The sequence below is a fragment of the Gossypium raimondii genome, chromosome 9 (genome assembly GCF_025698545.1).
Source record: "Gossypium raimondii isolate GPD5lz chromosome 9, ASM2569854v1, whole genome shotgun sequence".
In the NCBI taxonomy this organism is placed as follows: domain Eukaryota; kingdom Viridiplantae; phylum Streptophyta; class Magnoliopsida; order Malvales; family Malvaceae; genus Gossypium; species Gossypium raimondii.
In genome coordinates this window covers 1,239,417-1,251,855 of record NC_068573.1, presented here as the reverse complement: position 1 = coordinate 1,251,855, position 12,439 = coordinate 1,239,417, and the positions used below count along the sequence as shown (strand labels likewise).

Genomic DNA, 12,439 nt, shown 5'->3' with positions numbered 1-12,439 from the left:
TGTTTCAAGTTAAAAATTGTCATTTTGTGCTTTTGTGCATTTGCAACCTCTATTGGCCCCAAGGTTCTTAACTACTACTATTATTATTATATAGGGAAACTTATGTTTGAGTAAGCTTACGTTTTGATTACTGAATTTTAAAAATATTACTATATAGTCACTTGCATTATTGATTTAAGCCCTTAATTCTTGTTATAAATTTGAGATCGAAATGTATATTTTCCTTTTATTCATTAGGCTCCGAAAATATATGATATTTTCATATTCTTGAAAAATTGAGAGCATTAAAGAAAACATGTTTGGTTGAAAATTTTAAAATGATTTTGGAAAAATGAAAAATAAATTAGGTGAAAAATTTAAAAACATGAAAAATTATTTTCAATTTTTCACAGAATATTTTTGTAAAATTGAAAATGATGAATATAAGAGTTTTGGTAAATGGTGGCAAACCTTGAACTTGAGAGCCCGTTAGAACCATATTTTCTTACTATCCCGATCATAACCAAAAAAGAACAGAATAATATGCATAATAAAAAACTGGCCCAGAAATTAGTGTTTTTTTTTTTGGTCAAATTAGTACTAAGCTTTAATTTCGTTGTTAATTTTGGTCGAAACTGTTAGCTTTGTTGAAGAAAAATCCTAAAACCAATCAAAAAGTTCATCGTCATCTTCCGTCTCTCTTTCTCCAATCCTTTCTTGCACCTCTTCACTCCTCCAGGCCAGTAGCATGCAAATGACACAAATTCTCCAATCCAAATCCGAACCCCTCTCCTCCCTTTCAACAAAAACTTGACCGCTTACATCTTCACACCAAGCTTTCTCCTGAACCCACCGCCACATCCCCAAGCATCCGTACTACAGCCCAACACGACCCAGATGATGATTCCATCACCCCATCTCCGATCCATAATAAACATCAAAAGTTGCGAAATACCAAACCCACTATTCAACTAGGCACAACTGATGGTTCCCATGAGCCTTTGTCGGAACGGATGCGTCCTGGTATTGTTTTCAAGGTTCAAATGATCGTAGTAGAATCCTTTGCATCCTCCTGGCATTGATCAGACTTCCATTGATAACTCAGCTCAAGAACAGTCTTTGTATCGATTTGTATCTTTTGTCTGCTGTTACTTATGGGGTTAAAGATGTTAGGAAGCTAGGAAAACGAGGGTTATGAATAATAAAAGGAGACGTTCATAGGTTTAATAAATCACAACAGGATTCTTTCTTGAAAGTGATTGACAATGAAAGCATTGTGTTTATGGGCGAGAACCCTTCGTCATGGGTGCGAGAGTAAAAAGAGGAAAAAGAACGTAAAAAGGATTTGTATAAATATGAATATTATTCCATTCCAATAATTTAATTATTCTTTTTGATCTTGAATTTTAAAATTCACCTAAATTTAATTTTTTTCAAAATAAAAATATTGATATAACATTAACTATTAAAAAATATAAATAATATCACTATTTCATACAATTCTTTCTAGAAAAAAATATTTAATTTAATTAGAAATAGGTCATTTTGGTTCAGAAACTTTTTTCAACAAAAATTGTCAAAAAATAACAGAAGTACCTATAGTTATTATCTAAGCCTAGAATTACAATTTATGAAAAGTTACAAGTATTTACATTACAGCCAATCAATGGTGCAAGTAACCAAAAGAATAGTATATTGAAATTATCGTCTCTTTTTGTGGTAACTCCGCTGCAGTTTCCATGACCAAATCATAAGGAACAATACGAGAGTGGATCCCATGGACAACCAGAAAACTACCAACCATTGTGGCATCGGCTTCGGGTATAAACCTGATGGGTAGGTTAACAATATCAAATTAAATGATTAAGGAAACCAACTCTCATAAATATTATATGGGGACTGCAACATACCATGTCCAAACTTGATACATATGAGAAGCTCGATGATGCAAATCGCGAGGGAAAGCCAACAAAATGCTCCTACCTTTTTCACTGGTTTACTGAAAGGGGAACAGGAATATTGTCAAAATATTCTGGCATTGTATGTACATGTCAGAAATAGAGAGAGAGAGAATGAGATAATACCGGTCTTGAAGGTATAAGTTGTACTCACGAATTGTTGGTATTGCTATTAGCCACCACAAAATCAACCTATAGACAATCACAGGGTTTCGAGGAGGAATCCAGAGACAAAACTTTAGAAAGAATGTATTAAGTTCTACTGTCAAGAAGACGATACAAAGGCTGAGAACTTGAATGAAACGCCATGGACCAAGCAAGGGGTGCCATTCATCTTTGTCCCACTGGGCTGGCGTAAATTGCCCCAATGTTCGTTTCACCTAACACCAATGACCAATGACCAATCACCATTTCATGACTTGGAATTTTTAACAAACTCTTATCAAACCTGAAGAAACACAGTAAAGAAAGTAATTACAGGTCAAAAAACATACTTTGCCAATAATGTTAGGCTGCCGACTTATTCCAACCCACTCATAGGTTCTGCCGTCAAAGTACCTGACAGTATGCACTCCAGCCCAAATGCCTACAAGAAAACCAAATAGGCTGAAGAATCATATTTACGCTTTGTTACCACACCAGGAACTAACAACAAAATAAAATTATATACTCATGATAACACAACAGACTACGACTTTGAGATCACATGAATAGAACAGACATGCAAAACTGTTATTCCCACTTAGGTTTCACATTTCATACAACTTAAGGAGTATGATCATATGTAGGGCTAAAATAAGGGTTTTCAAATCCACATCTGTCATACAAATAAATTAGGCTGGGAACCTGAGAACTATTCTGAGTGGGAGGAATTATCAAAGCACAAAATATTATCCTTACCAAAAATTAATTTATTTTATCACAGTATAAAACTTACTAGAAAACATTTGAATAATTGAAAATGGAACGTGGAAAAGACCATTTAGAAAACAAGTTAACCAGCTAATAATATTGTTCAGTCGCTTCATCCCTTTCAGTCAATTCCATATGCTACAGCCTTAGGCACAACAGTGATCAAAGGACAAAAGAACATATCGAAAACAAAGGGTAAATAAAATGGCAATGCGGGATCTTACCAAACCAATTACATGTAAAAATATCAAGAATAATGCTGTCCCACCAGCACTCATTAAAGTTGGGGAGCATGTGTCGGAAGGTAAGCTGTATATGGCATCATAATAGTCAGTTTATCGATGTAAGACAGACCACACATACAAGCATTAACTTGTCAATAGTAATACTTCTAAACGGGAAATCAGAACAATAAGAAAAACTATAAGCATGTCCTGTGAAAATCTAACCTCCATAAACTCAAATCCAGTTGAGAGGACCCAGAGAAGTGGCTGATTGCGGATTAAAATGGCCTTGCCCCACCAACCTAAGATGTGGGCTAGAACAAATTCATCAAATAGAGTTTCCTATAAATTGTTTTTTTTTATATGAACAAAATTAGAATTGAGAAATAAAATACCACAGCCATTGCATCAAGAAAGACTAGCTCAAGTATGCATTAAAATAAATACCTAAAGAAAAAGAGGTAAAAGAAGGGGAATAAAGTAGAGCATTCAGGTTGTGCAAGAAGATCCATACATAAACATTCTTAAATCTGCTAGAGGGATTTTCAGGAATATAAATGCGACAATCAGCACCATAGGATCGTTCTGGAAGCTCTGCATGAAGAAGCAAATAATAATGAAGAAACTTTATTATAATTAATAACAGCAGAGCAAATATGAAACTAAATATATTTCAGAGCCAAAAGCAATACCAACACCAAGGTCAGGATGGAGAAACTTCATGAATTGCCTAGCATCATCACGTGTCTGGAAATGAAATTCAGAGCAACCAATCATTTATTCAACTTCAGATGACAGCATGCATGTCTGCGTGTGTGTGCACAGACAGAAACATTCCAGAACAACACCAAGTTCTGACCCCTTACAGACACACACACACACACACACACATGTTTCACTTTTTCTCATATGTATGTGTGCTGTATAGAGAGTATTTGATGTTTGTAAGTAGTGCATCTCAGCTCCTATTTGCAAGGCTGAGCAACTTTTGATAATTGACATCATGTTAACATTACCAAATCCTTAACTTGTGAAGGGGCAGGGCTTTATGCTAACAAATACAATTAGCCGGGTTTCCTATGTGATCAATTAAGATTCCAGGTATAGTACATAATGTCGACCAACAAAAAAAAAACAAAAAGCTACAATAGACAAATGCAAATATGTACACATGATATACAAAAATAAATAAACTAAGCAATGGACAATAATACAATATACATAAAGAAAATAAATAAATAAATAAATAAAAGCTGCACCAGGAAACTAACCTGAAAAAGCAAAAAAGTGAGTGCAACAAGGTAAACAACAGCCATTCCATGAACTAAACGCCAGACTGCAGGATGTGGCCGAGTAAGGACCCTGCAAAGAAGTTTGACTTCCTTTAAGTGCCCAGAGCAATAACACTAGCAGTCCATTAACCGTAGAAATAAGAAATGCAGCTCACTAGAAGATAGCTTTGCAAATAAAAAAAGATTAAACTCCAGAGTCATCCATAAACAAATTTATAAAATTCCATCACCATCTTCTCCAGCCAACACAATCATAAAGCATTGCTTTCACATCATGAAAAATATTTTTGACATAGGACAGATATACGAATACATATTTCAACTTCAAATCTCACACCCTGCCTCCCCTCACTCCTTTATAAGGTTCAACCTTTTTTGAAATGTAAAATGCTGAACAAATAAAGTCACCCAGGAAATAAAATGTGAACATGTATACAAAAGCAAATAATGATGACAGAGAGGAGTTAGTTTTCTGGTCATCATAATATGGAGGCCACATAGATGATGCATTTCCTTTAAGACTAAGAGACTCCAATTGAGAATCATTGACAAATCTTGAAGGCAGAAATTTTCAGCTTTTATCGTGAAAGCCTCTGATATTGAAAGATCTATTTATCTATATATACACACAACTGAAAGGAAAACTCAAAAGTCTGTTTCTAAAAGGTTACAGAAGAGAATCGAGTCTGTAGCTTTCTAGGAAATTTCTTAATGAACCAGAAGAACTGTAACATCAATCAATACAACATAAATTACTTCTTTTAGGAGTGAGGGGGATTTATACCTGCTACTAAATAGTAAAGAATCCATGTAAAACAATTAAATAAGTGAAGCCACTTGGAAAATAAAATGTGAACATGTATGCAAAAGCATATGATGATAGAGGAGTTCGTTTTCCAGTCATCATAATAGAGACCACATAGATAATGCATTTCCTTCAAGCCTAAGAGAAACCATTGAAAGTCATTGATAGCTTTTTAGGAAATTTCTTAATGAACCAAAAGAAACATCAATCAATACAACATTTTTTTTCTCTCATGGGAGGGGGATTTATACCTGCTACTAAATAGTAAAGAATCCATGTAAAACAATTAAAAAAGTGAAGCCACTTGGAAAATAAAATGTGAACATGTATGCAAAAGCATATAATGATAGAGGAGTTTGTTTTCCAGTCATCATAATAGAGACCACAGAGACAATGCATTTCCTTTAAGCCTAAGAGAAACCATTGAAAGTCATTGATAGCTTTTTAGGAAATTTCTTATTGAACCAAAAGAAACATCAATCAATACAACATTTTTTTTCTCTCATGGGAGGGGGATTTATACCTGCTACTAAATAGTAAAGAATCCGTGTAAAAAATTTAAATGAATGAAGTCCTACAGAAGAAATCAAACTAATAACTTACGTAGAAGGAGCCTGCAGCAAGCAATAAGTAAGAAAAACTGCAATCATTGCCCATACACCCCTATAAAAAAGAGCACATGTGAGATACTTAAAACATGTCAGCAAGTAAAAAAGCAAAGACATAAAACACCATTAGATATAAATAGAAACCTTTTTACAGATGTGACAAGATCACCAGATTTGTTGCTCTCAGGATCAAGGGCTCCACTTGCCCAGCTGTGAAACATATAAAGAATAAATAAATGAGTGCTCATATAAAAATTGAGACGTAATTTTACATTAAAAGAAATAAAGAAGTTTCTTCTTTAACAAAAAAAGGAAAAAGATACATATTCAGGTTATTTATAGATTTCAGCCATGTATCTAGCAAACAGAACTTAAACAGCAACATGCAAAACTAAAGACATGATGCTGGATGCAACTAGTAGAAGACAATGATAAGAAATTATCATTGTACTAAATTGAAGAAACTGTATAATGACCGAGCTGCACTTAATAGATAATCCCAATTGTTTCCCTTAGATTACAGTGACTTCAACAAGGTCAAAATGGAAAAAGAAAAACAACTATAGCTGAATAACATTAGTTCAGTTATAAAGATTCAAAACATACAAGTTTCCATGAGATTTTCTTAAAACTTTTAAAAATAATCAACACCGAAATGAAGTCATTGTAACAATAGTGTCCTTTTTAAAATGCAGCTCCTTGCTCACAATACCAATTGTTTCCCTTAGAGTACAGTGACTTTAACAAGGGCCAAACAGATAAAGAAAAACAACTATAGCTGAATAACATTAGTTCAGTTATAAAACTTCAAAAACATATATGTAAGTTTCCACAAGATTTTCTTAAAAATTTTGAAATAATCTACAACTCCATAGAGTCACTGTAGCCATAGTATCCTTTAAAACACCGAAGAAGCATAATATTTTCCAATGTAATCTTGCCATCCTAAACATAGTACATGCAACGGAAACAAGTTCCAAAATTAAAAACCATAAGCAACCATATGGTTGATGACCCAAAAGATTGACAGCCATTCACAACAAAAATAAGAGCATAAATTCAAGCCAAGAACTACAAATTCTCGCAAAAAAAGAAGATTTTGTGTTATTGAAAGATAAGCGACCAACAATATAAAAGATGTCTAAAGCTAAAAAGGGGGAAAATGCAGAATTTTCAGTTGAATTTATGCTAACAAGAAATATATATTAAGCAGGGCACTTACATTAGAAAGCATGCACCAACAAATAAAAATGAAATAGTACGAGGCTTGTATGCCCATGCAGTCCATGGATCTAACTCATCAATGGAACAAGATAGATCAGGATCTCCATTTTCCTGAACAAGATGATCCCTTCTCCTCAATCTACTATGACCATTAGGTTCCATAGGCTCTGTGTTTCAGAAATACAACTTGCTTACTGCAGAACTAAGTAATAAAACATCATTAGTAATATTTACTTGAGAACTTCTAAAAATGGCAATCTTTCAATTAATAGCAAGAGAAAATCTAACATACATTACTGTACATAAATAAATTGGTGACAACAACTAAAAGTACTAAGCCCAAAGGAGGGCATTGATAACATATATGAATGTGAAATGCAATAAATTCATTCGCCAGATCTAGCATTAAAAGAACTTGTCTTATTAAGCAACTTTAAGTAGGGCAAAGCACAACCTTAATATAAGTATTGAAGCATCTTCAACGCAAAGATTACATAAAACCCAAACTCACACCAATACAGTTGGTGTGGTGGCATAGTCAGTTTATTGTGTCATCTTAATTCTAGGTGATGACTTGGCCACTACGGAAGCTATAAGCAGTGTAATGAAGCATTTAATTCGCAGTACTACCAAAGACGAGCCACTACCCTAGTGAAAGATGCGAAGGAATAACCCATAAAGGATGAAAGAAAAACAAAACCCTCCCCAGTTATGTTAATCAGACTCGAGTGCGAGTGTCGAATATGAGTATGTATCCTACATGAGCATGTTCAATATTTTTAAGTTTTTCCATATATTTGGAGGCTCCATAAAGGATCCTCTCTCCATGCCCATGCCCATGCCCATGCCCACATATGTATTGGAACGGATATTTCAAGAAAAATGAAAAAGTCAAAGGAACATAGCACCTTAAAGCTATGAGTCCATGCAACTTGCCCGAGAATTGAAACTCACATTCAACACTGGTTCATATGATGTGACAATCCACTTTACTAAAGAGAAAGTGATATTCTACATGATAATCTACCTACCACATTAATTATTAAAACAGTTGCTTTATTATCTTTATCATATTCAAAGCTACCGGTCATTTCAACCATCAAAAAGCAAAAGATTTCACGACAAGATAAAAAGATCCAAACTTCAAGCTGCTTCTCAAAAACCTCTTTTGAGAAGAGAATCTTTCCAAGGACCATCATAGTAGATTTTAGCAGCTAGAACATTAAGTACTTCTCACATTGAACTAAGAAATGAACATTTTAGATCGTTACATCAAAACCCATAATGGAGATATCAAGTTCAGCAAGTATTTAAAAACAGAATATTAGTAGGTATATAGGCATTATGACACTTGAGATTTATGCTTGCATTTTTATGTCTTAGAAAAACTTCAAATTCAAACAGAAAATAAACCTATAAAAGGGAAGAGACAACAACTTCACCATGATATCTAGGCTTAAAACCTATGAAACACCGACACGGCTCTTCCCCTCTCGTACCGGTGTCGTACATACGCCCGACACGTACGGGACACGCCGAAATACGTCAAAGAAAAAAGAAGTTGGACACGATCCTGACACGGCTCCGGGCGGCGAGCAGATGAAGAAGAAAAAGGAGGAAGAAGGGTTGTGGCGGCAGAAAGAAAGCAGTGTGACTAGGGTTAATTTTTTGGTTTATTAAACTCAGTTTTAGCTGATGAGCTTCGGGTGTATTTCTGAGTTCGGCCTTTGGGTTATTTATTTAACTTAAAATATTTTAATTAATTAAGATTAAATTAAATTAACAAATGCTACTATTATTTTAACATAAAAAGAATATTTTTTATTGTGGAGTTCTACCGTACTTGTATTCTCATTTTTTTTTTTTGAAAATAATCGTATTATCTGTGTCCCTACTCTCATAGCTTAAAATTATTCCTAAACCTGGAAGCCAAAGTAACACTATAGAAAAGGAAAAGAACATATGCCAATAAACCTCCCAAAGATTCCATCCCCACTATATAAAGGCAAATTCCATCCCCACTTTCTCTTAACAAAACAAATGCAAATTCCTTTTTGATGCTGAAAAACAGAACAACTAAATAATCACTTTGACTAAGGTGAATTTGAAAAATGAGAGGTTTTAAATAAAAATATAATTTCGAAAAATTAGTTTCGATAAAAAATAAGGCTCGTCTTTTAAACGAGCCCGGCCTCGGGTAAGATTTCTTAGTCCAGGCCCAGCCTTTTTTTACGGTTGTTGTTTGGATATTGTATAACTGTTGTTTTATTATTAATTTTGCTATTATTTTATAGACATTTGTTTGTTAAGTTTCAACTATAATTATTTTAATATTTTTAGCGTATTTGATATAGTATTTTTTAAAATTTATTTTTAAAGAAAAAAATAATACATGTAGACTGGACTGAGCTCGAGTTTAGTATTTTTATCTTGATCAGATTTGGATAAAATTTTAAACCTATTTTTCAGACCGGATTGAGCTCAAGCCTAAAAAACAGACCTAAAATTTTAGGTAAATAAAAAAGAAGAACATGTTTGATAATTTTTCATTGCATGTAATCAGAGAAAATTTACTGATAAGGGATTATTGGCGTAAGATGCTCATGTATTTATCGATGAAAGCATGGCTCCGAAATAATCTCCACTCACGAAAGTCTCACTTCGGAATAGAATCTTTCGGTTATAAGAACATAAAATACCCTAAGTGAAAATAAGAACGAAATAAAAATCTAAGAATAAAATAAAAACCTGAGAATAATTTCTTTCTCCCTAAAATTGTGTGTTTAAATTGATTACAATGGCCTTTATATAAACTAGGAATATTAAAGTGCCTAAGTTATCCTTGAAGTCCTTAGATTTCAACTAGGATTAATACATCTAATTTCCCTCCAAAACGTAATTATTACATGCAGGACTTTTTGGGCTGTGTAGGGGTGGTGTTGCAATACAGCACGGAGCATATCGTGACATCGAAGGCAGTTTCATTCCATGACTTGTTTTTGGCTTCTGTCTTCGATGTTGAGACATCAGTGTGTTGGAGTCACGACATAGGCATCAATTTTAGCCCGAATATGCATCTTTAGCTCCTAATTTGTCCTACAAGACCGGGTAACCTTATTTAGATATATAGAATATAATAAAAACTAATAAAAAACATAATTTACTACTTTAAGCATGAAATCCTATATATATACTAAGATGCTTTGATTTAACTATTAAATTGCATAATAACCCGATACGCCACTTCTTGGTGTAGTCCTGGCATCAACCCTCATGGCGCAGACCCACATCAACTTTCTTGTAACATAACACACACAAAAAAGTTCATAAGAACTTAGTGGGGAAAACATCATTTACCTGAGTCATATTTGCATATTGCATTTGATAATTTAGATTGATAATCCCATCATTTTTAACTTTCAACTTTGGCTCTTGCGAAAGCTTCCTCAAGTTCTATTCATTTATACGCACCAGTTATTATACCTCACTCTGAAACTATTTGTAACAGTCCATTTTTTAGTGATGTTGGAAACAATGGTTTTGAAACCAAAAATCTGATGAGTGAGTTCGTAAATATTATCATTTAATATTTACGAGTCAAATATTGTGTTATATTGAATTTTTAATATTATAATTTTGCTAATTTAATAAATAGTTAAGTACAAGTGATTTGTCTCTAAAGTTGAGTAGTTTTGAAAAATGAAGTATCGGGACCTCATTTCTATAAATCGAACCCATAAATATTTTTATTAAATATTTACAGGTTATTATATAGGTTTATTAAAATTTGGTCCAAATATTTTAACGTTTAGATAGTTAATTTAGTAAAAGGACTAAATCATAAAAATTATAAAAATTAAAATCGTAAAAATTATTTTAGTAATATAGTAATGTTTATTTATGCTTAATAGCCATAAAATCATGATTGGAAGGCCAGATGTTGCAATTAGGCCATATTAAGGTAGCATGCATGGTTAGTGGGTTGTTTTTAAGTATTTTATATGTTAAAAAATTGTTTAATTAAAAGTAAAACATGTTTTATAGTAAAACAAAAGTAAAAGCCATTTTTTTTATTTCAACTTCTTCCCCATTTCCTTCTTCAACGGAAAAACACCATAGCCAACATAGGAAGCTTCAGCCAAAGCTTGTTTCAATTGCATGGTATGTGTTTTTAACCCATTTTTAGTAATTTTTATGTTTTTGATATCATTGTAGCTTAATCTAGCTAACCCAGGGACTAATTCGTAAAATTGTTAAATATTTTGAGTTATGCCATTGATGAATTTGTGATGTTTTTGAAGTTTGGTGATATATTTATAAGTTTGATAGTTAAATAAGACTATTTTGTAAAGTGATTTTGGTTGATTTTAAAGTTTAAGGATTAAGTTGTTAAAATAGTAAAGTTACATGAAATTATTGTGAAAATTTGATAAATATGGGTTGTATAGGGACTATATAAAATTCAGCTAGCATTTATTTGGTTAAATTGTGATAGATTTGAAAGTTTTGGGTTTAGAGACTAAATTGAATAAAAGGTAAAAATTTAGGGTAAAAGTGTAAAATATTGATTAAGGGTAAAATATGTGAATTTAAGTATTTTAAAGAAATTGAATTGGATAATTGAATTAAACTATTATATTTAGATCAAGAAACAAATTAGTCGGTTGATAATCGTGAGAAAGGAAAAGTCATCGAGTTGTCGTCGTCGAGATGTCGGTAACTACTGTGTTATGGTAAGTTCGTAAATTGATTAGACTAATTAATTGATGTTTTTGTGATTTAATACCTATTTATGTATGTTGTGATTGAGTTTATTTGTTTGATAAATGGCAAGTGATGAAATGGATTAAGTTGCAATGTTAATTAAGTTAAAAGTCATGTTTGAAAATGGGAAACTACATGGATAAATTCTTGTGATGAAATAATGTGTATATAATTAAATGATATAGATACGAAACATGGCCCGTATGAACCTTGTGAATGCTTAAGATACAAATGACATGTCATTAGGGTTATTACCATTTTAGGTGCTGGTCTTGGTTGTCCTACCAATGGTTAAGATCCTACATTTGTTGCAGATTCTACACAGCTCGTGTGAGTAGCATCGTGTAGCTTAATATCCCGATCTACAGCTTGTGTGAGCAGGCCCATTTCATAGCTTGCGTGAGCATTTACAGTTACAGCTTGTGTGAGCATTGTTCCACGTATTCAATGTTATTTCATTTTGGTTCATTGGCTGAAACATGAGTAAATTAGAATGGTTATATGAAATGGTTTATGGAAATGGATATATGAAAGGAGACATTTGAAAGGAATTGAATTATCATGGCATGAAATGTTATTTATTAATTGAATGCAAGTTGGCATATGTGTTATGTTGTATAGTAGCTTTATTGATATTAAATGATTATGACTAACCATTTGACATGGTAGGGAA

General features: G+C 32.9%; 1 protein-coding gene across 9 annotated transcripts; it reads right to left on the bottom strand.

The window, feature by feature from the left end:
- Positions 1-1,479: 1,479 nt before the first annotated feature.
- On the bottom strand, positions 1,480-8,728 carry LOC105798059 (CDP-diacylglycerol--serine O-phosphatidyltransferase 1). Of its 9 annotated transcripts, none has more exons than XM_012627945.2 (13): positions 8,445-8,728; positions 7,001-7,204; positions 5,923-5,988; positions 5,774-5,833; positions 4,345-4,435; positions 3,766-3,820; positions 3,521-3,667; positions 3,299-3,387; positions 3,074-3,158; positions 2,432-2,523; positions 2,064-2,317; positions 1,890-1,978; positions 1,480-1,808 (listed from the first exon to the last, which is right to left on the bottom strand). In XM_012627945.2, exons 2-13 carry the CDS (start codon positions 7,162-7,164, stop codon positions 1,681-1,683), a joined length of 1,320 nt encoding a protein of 439 aa, XP_012483399.1. In that variant the 5' UTR covers positions 7,165-7,204; positions 8,445-8,728; the 3' UTR covers positions 1,480-1,680. The 9 variants fall into 9 exon arrangements, with proteins under 9 accessions (XP_012483399.1, XP_052476620.1, XP_052476622.1 ...); XM_052620660.1 differs by having other exon boundaries at positions 7,001-7,169; XM_052620662.1 differs by having other exon boundaries at positions 7,001-7,196; positions 8,445-8,727.
- Between the last annotated feature and the right edge of the window lie 3,711 nt (positions 8,729-12,439).